The sequence below is a fragment of the Antechinus flavipes genome, chromosome 1, assembly GCF_016432865.1.
Source record: "Antechinus flavipes isolate AdamAnt ecotype Samford, QLD, Australia chromosome 1, AdamAnt_v2, whole genome shotgun sequence".
Classification (NCBI taxonomy): domain Eukaryota; kingdom Metazoa; phylum Chordata; class Mammalia; order Dasyuromorphia; family Dasyuridae; genus Antechinus; species Antechinus flavipes.
Genome location: NC_067398.1, coordinates 263,014,416 through 263,026,905, shown reverse-complemented (window position 1 = coordinate 263,026,905; position 12,490 = coordinate 263,014,416). Strand labels below are relative to the sequence as shown.

At 33.4% G+C, this 12,490-nt stretch overlaps 1 protein-coding gene across 1 annotated transcript in view; it reads left to right on the top strand.

The window, feature by feature from the left end:
• LOC127545231 (phospholipid-transporting ATPase ABCA3-like) overlaps positions 1-11,103 on the top strand; it is a gene marked incomplete at its 5' end in the record, with an annotated part of 212,762 nt that extends 201,659 nt beyond the window's left edge. Inside the window, 2 exons of the mRNA XM_051972378.1 lie at positions 10,027-10,100; positions 10,813-11,103. Of these exons, the coding sequence (XP_051828338.1) occupies positions 10,027-10,100; positions 10,813-10,947 (209 nt within the window). The remainder of the gene's footprint in view (positions 1-10,026; positions 10,101-10,812) is intronic.
• Positions 11,104-12,490: the final 1,387 nt, after the last annotated feature.

The following is a 12,490-nucleotide window of genomic DNA, read 5'->3' as shown; positions in this document are numbered from 1 at the left end:
TTTACTGAATATAATCTTTTTGCATTATGATCTGAAAAGAATGTCTTTAATATTTTTTCTTTTCTACATTTGTTTGTAAGATTTTATATCCTAATATATGGTCAGGTTTTTGTGTAAGTAACACCTACAACTAAGAAAAAGTTATATCTTTATACTCCTATTTATTTTTCTCCAGAGGCCTACTATGTCAAACTTTTAAAAATATTATATTTATGTTCTTAACTTCTGTTTTACTTATTTTATAGAGTGATCTAGTTCTGAAAAGGGTAAATTGAAGTCCTGAATTAGTATAGTTTGTCTGTCTTTTTCTTCCTGTAATTTTTCCTTTAAGAATTTATATGTTAAAAAGTTATTTAAAAAAAAGAATTTATATGTTATGCCATTTGTTGCATATATATTTAGTGCTGATATCACTTCATTGACTATGGCACTATTTAGCAAAGCAGTTTCACTGATTATCTCTTTTATTTAGGTATGTTTTACTTTTGCCTTGTCTGAGATCATGATTGCTATTCCTGACTTTTTTAATTTGGCTGAAGTATAATATAATAAATTGTGCCTTAGCCCCTTATTTTAACTGTGTGTTTTTTGGTTCTAGTATGTTTTTTATAAGAAAATGTTATTGGATTCTACTTTTTATTCTATTCTATTCACTTCCATCTTATGAGTGAGTTCATCCCATTCACATTCATAGTTATGACTGCTAAGTGTATATTTTTACCCATCATATTTTCTTCTCTTTCTCATCTCTTCTCTCTTCCTCTCCCCTCTCTTCCTTTTCTTTTCCTTTCCCTCCTTTCCTTTTCTTCCTTTCTCCTTCTCCAAGTGCATCTCTCTTTCTTAACCTTCCATTTGTTTTTTAAGATTATCCCAACATAACAGATTTTCTTCCATGTTCTCTAAGTAAACGCCTTCAAACTACCCTAATGATCATAAAATTCTTAGGTATTGTTTGTATCATCTTCTTATATAGTAATGTAAATAGTTTAACAATGTTAAATTATACCTCTTCTCATTTATGTTTACCTTTTTATGATCCTTTCAGTCTAGTGTTGAATATCAAATTTTCTATTCAGCTCTGGTCTTTTCATCAGAAATATAAGGAAATCTTCTATTTCATTAAGTGTACACTTTTTTTTTCCTCTCAAGGATTATACTCAGTTTTGCTGAGTATATTATTTTTGCTGGACATTATTTTTGGTTGCAATCCTAACTCCTTTGTCTTGTGGAATATTATATTATTAGCCCTCTGCTCTTTTAAAATAGTGATCCTAATTGTGATTCCATGATATTTGAATAATTTCTTTCTGGATGACTGAAATCTTTTTTCCCTGATCTGGGAATTCTGAAACTGGGCTAAAATATTCCTGGGAGTTTTCTTTTTTAAATCCTAGCTAGTAAATTTTGGATTCTCTTGAGTTCTATGCTCTCATTTTCTTTTTATCTCATTAAGATATCAGAGTAGTTTTTCTTTAAAATTTCTTGAGGGACAAAAACATGGCAAAATGGAAAGAACACTGGCCCTGGAGTCAGGAGGACCTAAGTTAAAATTTGACCTCAGACACTTACTAGCTGTGTGACCTTGGACAATTCACTTAACCTCAATTGCTTTGCAAAAAAAAAAAATCACAAAATATGATGTCTGGTCTCTTTTTTGATCATAGCTTTCTGATAGTCCAATAATTCCTAAATTATCTCTCCTTTATCTTTTTTTTTTCCAGTTCAGTTGTTTTTCCAATGAACTTTTGTTTTTAATTTTTTTTTTTTACTTTGTTTTACTGTTCCTTGATATCTTGTGAAGTCATTAACCTCCATTTGCCTGGTTCTAATTTTTAAGGAGTTATTTTCTTTATTAAGGTTTTTTTACAATCTTTTACAATATGGCCAATCCTCTCTCTCTTTTTAAAGTTATTTTCTTCAGTATTTTTGAAACAACTTGTTAATTTCTTTTCATAATTTTCTTGCATTACTCTCATTTCTTTTCCCATTTCTTCATTGTTACTTCTTTTAATTTTTAAAATATTTTTGCATTATTCTCATTTCTTTTGCCATTTCTTCATTGTTACTTCTTTTAATTTTTAAAATATTTTTGCATTACTCTCATTTCTTTTCCCATTTCTTCATTGTCACTTCTTTTAATTTTTAAAATATTTTTTGCTCTTTTAAAAAAATCCCTTTCTGGCTAAGGAACTCGGTATGCAACCAAAAATAACTTACAGCCAGAATGAGCATCTTTTTCCAGGGAAGATGGACATTCAACGAAATAAGCGAATTTAACCTATTTTTGATGAAAGAACCAGAATTTAACAAAAAGTTTGATCTACAAATATAGAACTCAAGAGAAACCTAAAAAGGTAAAAAGAAATCTTGGGAACTATATTTTTGCTATAAAGATATATAAAGAATACATGTATACCTTGTTCTAGAAACGAGAGGTGGAAAGGACATTGTATCAGAAAAAGGGTAAAGTGGAGGTACTACATTTCATGAAGAGGCAAAGGAAACGTCTTGTATCTGAGAGAAAGAATGGAGGGGGATGAATATAGTGGGTATCTTACTGCCATCAGAATTGGCTTAAAGAGAGAAATTTTAGACATATTCAATTTATAGTGAAACTTCTCCCACCTCATTGAAAAGTGGGAAGGGAAAAGTGAAAAGGGAAGGAATAAGCTAAATGGAAGGGAATACAGAAACTGTGAGGAAAAGGTGTAAGATAGGGGGAGGAACTCTAAGGCGGGGGAAGGTCTACTAAAAAGGGAGGGCTGTGAGAAGCAAGTGGTGCTCACAAGTTTAATACTGGGGAGGAGGGTAAGGGGGAAAGAAGGGAGAAAAGCATAAATAGGGGTTAACAAGATGGCAAGTAATACAAAATTGATAATTTTAATCATAAATGTGAACAAGGTAAACTCCCCCATAAAGAGGAAACTGTTAGTAGAATGTATTAAAAGCCAGAATCCTACAATATGTTGTTTACAGCAAATCACCTGAATCAGGGAGATAGATACAGAATAAAGGTAAAAGGTTGGAGCAGAATCTACTATGCTTCAGGTGAAGTCAAAAAAGCAGGGTTAGCCATCCTGATCTCAGATCAAGCAAAGCAAAAATTGATCTAATTAAAAGAGATAAGGAAGGGCACTATATTTTGCTAAAGGGTAGCATAGATAATGAAGCAATATCAATATTAAACATATATGCACCAAGTGATATAGCATCTAAATTCTTAAAAGAGAAATTAAGAGAGCTGCAAGAAGAAATAGACAGCAAAACTATAATAGTGGGAGATCTCAACCTTGCACTCTCAGAATTAGATAAATCAAACCACAAAATAAATAAGAAAGAAATCAAAGAGGTAAATAGAATACTAGAAAAGTTAGATATGATAGATCTCTGGAGAAAACTAAATGGAGACAGAAAGGAGTATACTTCCTTTTCAGCAGTTCATGGAACCTATACAAAAATTGACGATATATTAGGACATAAAAACCTCAAACTCAAATGCAGTAAGGCAGAAATAGTAAATGCATCCTTCTCAGACCACAATGCAGTGAAAATTACATTCAACAAAAAGCCATGGGAAAATAGACCAAAAATAATCGGAAACTAAATAATCTCATACTAAAGAATGATTGGGTGAAACAGCAAATCATAGACATAATTAATAACTTCACCCAAGAAAATGACAATAATGAGACATCATACCAAAATGTGTGGGATGCAGCCAAAGCAGTAATAAGGGGAAATTTCATATCTCTAGAGGCCTTCTTGCATAAAATAGAGAAAGAGAAGGTCAATGAATTGGGCTTGCAATTAAAAATGCTAGAAAAGGAGCAAATTAAAAACCCCCAGTCAAACACTAAACTTGAAATTCTAAAAATAAAAGGAGAGATCAATAAAATTGAAAGTAAAAAAACTATTGAATTAATTAATAAAACTAAGAGTTGGTTCTATGAAAAAACCAACAAAATAGACAAACCCTTAGTAAATCTGATTAAGCAAAGGAAAGAAGAAAATCAAATTGTTAGTCTTAAAAATGAAAAGGGAGAACTCGCCACTAACTAAGAGGAAATTAGAGCAATAATTAGGAGTTACTTTGCCCAACTTTATGCCAATAAATTCGACAACTTAAATGAAATGGAAGAATACCTTCAAAAATAATAGCTTGCCCAGATTAACAGAGGAAGAAGTAAAAAGATGAAACAGTCCCATTTTAGAAAAAGAAATAGAAAAAGCTATTAACTAACTCCCTAAGAAAAAATCCCCAGGACCAGATGGATTTACATGTGAATTCTACCAAACATTTAAAGAACAATTAATTCCAATGCTAAATAAACTATTTGAAAAAATAGGGATTGAAGGAGTCCTACCAAATTCCTTTTATGACACAGACATGGTACTGATACCTAAGCCAAGTAGGTTGAAAACAGAGAAAGAAAATCATAGACCATTCTCCCTAATGAATATTGATGCTAAAATCTTAAATAAAATATTAGCAAAAAGATTACAGAAAATCATCCCCAGGATAATATACTATGACCAAGTAGGATTTATACCAGGAATGCAGGGCTGGTTCAATATTAGGAAAACTATTAGCATAATTGACTATATCAATAACCAACCAAACAAAAACCATATGATCATCTCAATAGATGCAGAAAAAGCATTTGATAAAATCCAACATCCATTCCTAATAAAAACACTTGAGAGCATAGGAATAAATGGGCTTTTCCCTAAAATAGTCAAGAGCATATATTTAAAATCGTCAGTAATAACTATATGCATTGGGGAAAAACTGGAACCTTTCCCAGTAAGATCTGGAGTGAAGCAAGGTTGCCCACTATCACCATTATTATTCAATATTGTATTAGAAACACTAGCCTCTGCAATAAGAGTGTCATGCCTCTTTCAGTCTTTCTTATCCCTTATATCCTTTCTATTGTAATGCCTTGTCATTCCCACCTCAATGACATATCTTAGATCCACCTCCTTCTATACAGCATCGACTCTAGTTCGATACTTGTCTTGCCAGGGATCCTGCAATTGCCTCCTGATTTGTCTGTCTACCTCCTCTCTCCTTTCTCCAATATATCCTCTAGCAGGGGTCCTCAAACTTTTTAAATAGGGGGTCAGTTCACTGTCCCTCAGACTGTTGGAGGGCCGGACTATAGTAAAAATAAAAACTTTGTTTTGTGGGCCTTTAAATAAAGAAACTTCATAGCCCTGGGTGAAGGGGATAATAATTCTTTGAAAATTAGAATTGTGCAAACAGAAGCCAATGAAGCTATAAGAGACCAAGAAATAACAAAACAAAATATAAAGAATTAAAAAAAAAAACAGAATTTCTTTTTTTATTATAGCTTTTTATTTACAAGATATATGCATGGGTAATTTTTTAGCATTAGCCCTTACAAAACCTTCTTTTCCAACTTTTGCCCTCCTCTTTCCCCTCACTTCCCCCTTGCAGGTAGAGCTACATGTTAAATATGTTAAAGTATATGTTAAATACAATATATGTATACATATCCATACAATTATTTTGCTGCACAAGAAAATTCAGACTTAGAAATCAGGTAAAAATAACCTAAAAAGGAAATAAAAATGCAAGCAGACAAAAACAGAAGGAGTGGAAATGCTATGTTGTGGTTCACACTCATTTCCCAGAGTTCTTTCACTGGGGATAGCTGGTTCTCTTCGTTACTGGATAAATGGAACTGATTTGGTTCATCTCATTGTAGAACAGAATTTCTGTGAAACATAAGAAAAATAACAGATCAAAAAAAAAAAAAAAAAGAATAATTGGAATACCTGAAAGTTGTTGAATGGGATAAACTGAGTGAAGATCTCTCATAAGAATGTGGCCTTGACCTATGCCCTAATTGTGACTTGAGACTTTATAATAACAAGCTGAACTATAGCTAAAAACTGCCAGTGTTCCATTATCTTAGATAAACATTTCTTTTATGTCCTCCTCCAACTCTTTTTTTTTTTTTTTAATAACTTTTTATTGACAGAACCCATGCCAGGGTAATTTTTTACAGCATTATCCTTTGCACTCACTTCTGTTCCGATTTTTCCCCTCCTTCCCTCCACCCCATCCCCCAGATGGCAAGCAGTCCTTTACATGTTAGATAGGTTACAGTATATCCTAGATACAATATATGTGTGCAGAACCAAACAGTTTTCTTGTTGCACAGGGAGAATTGAATTCAGAAGGTATAAATAATTCGGGAAGAAAAACAAAAATGCAAGCAGTTTATATTCATTTCCCAGTGTTCTTTCTTTGGGTGTAGCTGCTTCTGTCCATCTTTGATCAATTGAAACTGAGTTAGATCTCTTTATCGAAGAAATCCACTTCCATCAGAATACATCCTCAAACAGTATCGTTGTTGATGGTTCTACTCATTTCACTTAACATCAGTTCATGTAAGTCTCACCAGTTCTCTCTGTATTCATCCTGCTGGTCATTCCTTACAGAACAATAACATTCCATAACTTTCATATACCACAATTTACTCAACCATTCTCCAATTGATGGGCATCCATTCATTTTCCAGCTTCTAGCCACTACAAACAGGGTTGCCACAAACATTTTGGCACATACAGGTCCCTTTCCCTTCTTTAGTATCTCTTTGGGGTATAAGCCCAGTAATAGCCCTGCTGGATCAAAGGGTATGCACAGTTTGATAACCTTGAGCAAATTGCTCTCCAGAATGGCTGGATGTGTTCACAATTCCACCAACAATGTACCAGTGTCCCTGTTTTCCCACATCCCCTCCAACATTCCGCATTATCTTTCCCTGTATTCTAGCCAATCTGACAGGTGTGTAGTGGTATCTCAGAGTTGTCTTAATTTGCATTTCTCTGATTAATAATGATTTGGCGCATATTTTCATATGTCTATAAATAGTTTCAATTTTTTCATCTGAGAATTGTCATATCCTTTGACTATTTATCAATTGGAGAATGGCTTGATTTCTTATAAATTTCTTGATTTCTTATAAATTAAATCAATTCTCTATATATTTTGGAAATGAGGCCTTTATCAGAACCTTTGACTGTAAAAATGTTTTCCCAGTTTATTGTTTCCCTTCTAATCTTGTCTGCATTTGCTTTGTTTGTACAAAAACTTTTCAATTTGATATAATCAAAATTTTTTATTTTGTGCTCAATAGTGATCTCTAGTTCTTCTTTGGTCATAAATTCCTTCCTCTTCCACAGGTCTGAAAGGTAAACTATCCTATGCTCTTCCAATTTATTTATAATCTCATTCCTTATGCCTAGGTCATGAACCCATTTTGACTTTATCTTGGTGTACAGTGTTAAGTGTGGGTCAATGCCTAGTTTCTGCCACACTAATTTCCAATTTTCCCAGCAATTTTTGTCGAATAATGCATTCTTATCCCAAAAACTGGGATCTTTGGGTTTGTCAAACACTATATTATTAAAGTTATTGGCTGTTTTGTCCTTTGAACTTAACCTATTCCATTGATCAACTAGTCTATTTCTTAGCCAATACCAGATGGTTTTAGTAACTGCTGCTTTATAATATAATTTTAGATCTGGTACAGCTAGGCTCCCTTCATTTGATTTTTTTTCGTTAATTCCCTTGAAATTCTTGACCTTTGTTTTTCCATATGAACTTTGTTGTTATTTTTTCTAAGTCATCAAAGTAGTTTTTTGGGAGTCTGATTGGTATAGCGATAAATAAATAGATTAATTTAGGTAGTATTGTCATCTTTATTATATTTGCTCGCCCAATCCAAGAGCATTTAATACTTTTCCAGTTGGTTAGATCAGACTTAATTTGTGGGGAAAGTGTTTTGCCCTCCTCCAACTCTTAAATAGCATTTAAGTACTAATATTTTTTGTGTTTCTGGGACAGATTTCAGAGTTTAGTGTGTAAGCCTGGACTTTCCCAGACAATGGAAGAAAAGGGGGGCGGGGCGGGGCGCGTGTTGCTTCTGGCTAGGGAAACTATAATCTTCTGTTTTTCAGTTTGCCCCTTCAATGAAATGTATAGCATACTCAAAAATCTAAAAATAAGGGGGAGGGAGTAAGATAAGGTGGGGTACAGAAAGATGGGTAGATTTATGGCAGTGGGATAAGGTGTATAGATTAATGGGCAAGGTATAAAAAATAAAATGGGGTATAGAAGGGAATGCAGAGTAATGGTAGTGGGATTAGGTGTCTAAATTAATTGGAAAGGAATAAAGAAGGAAGAAAAGGGTGGAATGGAATAAAGTAGGGTACAGAAGGGGGTTTAGATTAATGGGAGCAGGATAAGGATATATGTTAATGGGAATGGTTTAAATGGGGAGGGAAAGGGTGGAGAGAGAAGACAAGGGAGGGATTCATAGGTGGGGAGAAGTTAAGTAATAGCAAGGCAAGTCAAGGAATAGAATAAAAGTAGAAGAGTTAGCAGAAATAGGAAGTAAGAGATTTATACACATGCAATAAGAAGGATCACAAGTAGGATTTCTTAGGGAAAAAAATAGGACTGGGGGCAGCTAGGTGGAGCAGTAGATAAAGCACCAGCTCTGAAGTCAGGAAGACCCGAATTCAAATCTGGTCTCACATACTTAACACTTCCTAGTTTTGTGACCCTGGGCAAGTCACTTAACCCCAATTGCCTCAGCAAAAAAAAAAAAAGTAGGACTAGTAATCATCCATCTCAAAGTCAAACTTAAGATTCAATAAAGAGAGAAAGCTACATCATATGTCAGCCATTTATTTTAGATGCATGACTACATATGTGTAAACATGTATATACATATATGTGTGGTGTATAGGTATGTTGGGATATGTATATGTAAATATAGATGTGTATGTTTGTGTGTGTGTATCAATAGGGGGGAGTGGGGGAAGAAAAGGAAAAAAAAAAAAAGAATAAAGTAAAAAGTGCCCCACAGAGAACAAAATAACCTACAAGAAAGCAAAGATGGATAATCATGAATAGTATCTTCTATTATTATATATGCTTTCTTGAAAAGGAAATTTATCTATATATTTTTAATTTTTCTTGATGTTCTTTTGGGTATGTGAAAATTATTTGTTTCTTCTGTCGTTTTCTATTTGGTTTCTTCTTATTTTACATTTAGTTTTAAATAAATAAAATTTTAAAAATAAAAAAAACAAAAAAAAGTTTTTAAAAAATTTTGTTTAGTTCCTACATAGCATTCATCCCACCAAATTCACATCCTTGAGGTGATAGCATGTGGTGGCAAATGCATTTCTAAGTGTGAAATTTTGTGGAAACCTAATCATTTACTCTAGGAAAAAGAAATACTTAAGATTTACATGTTGACAGGATATTATTAAAGGATATTCTTTACTTTCAGATATATATGGAGTAAAATATTAGAGCCTTCCAAATCTGTATTCAGATTGGGGTCTTAAAGTAGTGGCAATTTTGATTGTAGTAATATAGCAGCTCCAAACATGGCTTCTCAGTTTCTCCCTTTTTTATAGGAAAATTTCAATATATTGCATGTTTTAGAGATGCTCCATACTTTTCAGAAGTTCCAGGATGGAAATTGGATAGAGTAAGGTATTATATGCCACTTTAATTTCCAGATATATGTATTGGGATCCTTGAATACTGTAATTGGTCCAAGGGAATGGACGATTAGAATGAAGTGTTCTTTCACTTATTCAAGACTAATGGAGGAAAAAGAAGATCATTATCTTTGATAACAGATATTATGGGGCCATCTGATTTCCATTTTCTTATCACTCTAATTCAAAATTATACCTCAAATTAAGGATCCTTCTCATTTCATGGAGGGAATATCTTCAGGAGTCAAATAAAACTAGAATTAATTTACTAGTGCTACAAAAAAAGAAATCATACAATGAGTTCCAAAAGAAAAAGAAAAAAACAACTTAAAAATAATCTATACTTATATTCTCTCTTCTTTATTATAAATAGTTGGATAACCTCCATAATTACTTTGGATTAAAAAAATTAATCTGTCTAGAAATACTTTCCCCCAACTTTGTCTCTTAAAGGAGCCTTTTGCTTTTTCTCAGGCAGCAAATTGTTACAAGAGCACCAAAAAATGGTCCGGTACCTCGTTCCTAGTGAGAATCTCAGCTGGTCAAAGGTAAATGCAGGATTCTCTGAATGTCATAGGAGAAAAAAATTTTTTTAAATAAGATGACAGTGGGTAGGTAATGTGAAACTTTAGAATACTTTTCTGAATGGAAATCATTCAGTTCTCTTAGAGTTTCTTTTCTGATATCCAACATGACTTTATCCTCTGGGATTTCTTTACTTTAACTTTCCTAGGCAATACTCAGTGACTATAAATTGCCGAATAATTGTATGGATTACAGAGAGTTTCCTACACCAAATTATAGGTTTAGAAACCTCTCCCATTAAAAAAAAAAAAAAAAAAAAAAAAAAAAAAAAAAAGATTCTTTAGGTCTGACATGAGTCTCTCATGTAATATGGGAAAGTTCTGTGCTTCATGACTTGGAGGAATGTATTCTTCTAGAAAGCTGCACTTGGGGAGAACTAGAACCTTTGAGGCATTTTTCATTCTGCCTTGATTGCCAAAGAATCCTGAGATTTAATACCTGTATGAATTCCTGTCCCTTCAAAGTCTGTTGTTTTACATAAGATGATAAGTGAACAATAGAGAAAGAAATACTTTCTCCAATTCTGTCCCTTATTTTTCTGCTTCACCTGTTTTCCTACTAACACAATCACAGACATACTACTTTGTCCTAATACACACTTAAGAACTGGGATCTTTGGGTCTCCTCCACTTACCCTATCAGGATCTTATAGTAACTCTGTCTGTCATCCCAAAGGTGTTTGGTATGCTGGAGAAGATCAAAGAGGACTACAATTTGGAGGATTATACCATCAGTCAGACTACATTAGAGCAAGTCTTCATGAGCTTTGCTAATATAAAAGAAGAAGAAGAAGAAGAAACCATAAAATGAAAGAATAAAAAGCAAAAGTAATAAAAAAAAAAAATTGTACTCCCAGCCCTCATCACATGAACAGCTGCTGATTGTATTTGGTGCATTGATGGAAAATAATTCAACATTTCTATGTTGTTGTTTAAAGGCAATAAAGAATTTATTTTCTGTTTTGAAGATTAACGTGTATGGCTAGAGGTACAGGTGGTTACTTGCAGATGTGAGCAAAACATGAAAAGGGTAATCAGAAATGATCAAAATTTGATTTTTTTTTCAGTGAAATCTTTACATTTTCCATTTCAGAAACAACCTAGATGAGAAAAAGCAGCATTTAACAGGGTAGGATATTGGCATCCAGCTCCTGTAGTGAGATGAAGGATGTGACAACATACCAGGACCAGGTGGAGAAGTCTGATTATGGACTCTTTGAAGTTTATTGATCAGAGAAACAAATATATATATATACACACCTCAAATGCTCTTGGATCTCTTTCTCCCAAATACCTTTAGTCTCCTTGTGGACATTCTTTCCTGTCATAAGTTCAAAGGTTTAACTTTTAATCCAAAGAGTAGTGTTTGCATTTTGCTTCAGTCACTAGATTATTAATTTATTATATTAACAAGCAGTCTCTGCTATTTCAATAAGGGAGTTTTGGTAAACCAAGTTAGACTTGTTGTAAGACTCAAACCTGGAATGGAGTCTTACCTCCTGGCCCTTTACAGTAGGAGACAGTAAACCCACTACTATATGCCTGGACTCTGTGTGAAAAACATAACTCCATCTGATCAGTTAACTTTTTTTGTGTGTGCTCAATGGGCCTTTTATTATTTTTAATTGTCTTATTTTTAATAAAAGCTTTTAGTTTTCAAAATATATACAAAGATAGTTTGCAAAATTGTGTTCGGAAATTTTCTCCCTCCTTTACCCCATTCTCCTTTCCTAGACAGTATGCAATCCAATATATGTTACACATATACAATTCATCTATACATATTTCCACATTTGTCATGCTGCACAAGACAAGCCAGATTAAAATGAGAACAAGCAAACAACAAAAAAGATGCAAATACTATGCTATGATCCACATTCAGTCCCCACAGTCTTCTTTCTAAATGCAAATGACTCTCTTTATCACAAGTTCATTGGAATTAACTTTAATCACCTCTTTGTTGAAAACAGCCAAATCTATCAGAGTAAATCATCACATAATCTTGTTGCCATGTACAATGTTCTCTTAGTTCTAGTCACTTCTTCTAGTATCAGTTCATTTAAGTCTCCCCAGGCCTCTCTGAAATCATCCTGCTCATCATTTCTTATAGAACAATAATATTCCATAATATTCATATACCATAACTTATTCAACCATTCCTCAACTGATGGGCATCCACTCAGTTTCCAGTTCCTTCCTACCTCAAAAAGGGATGCTACAAACATTTTTGCACATGTGTCCTTTTCTCTTTTTTATGATCTCTTGACCCAGTAGAGACACTGCTGGGAAAAAAGGATATGCACAATTGATAGACCTTTGGGCATAGCTCCAAATTGCTTTCCAGAATGGTTGAA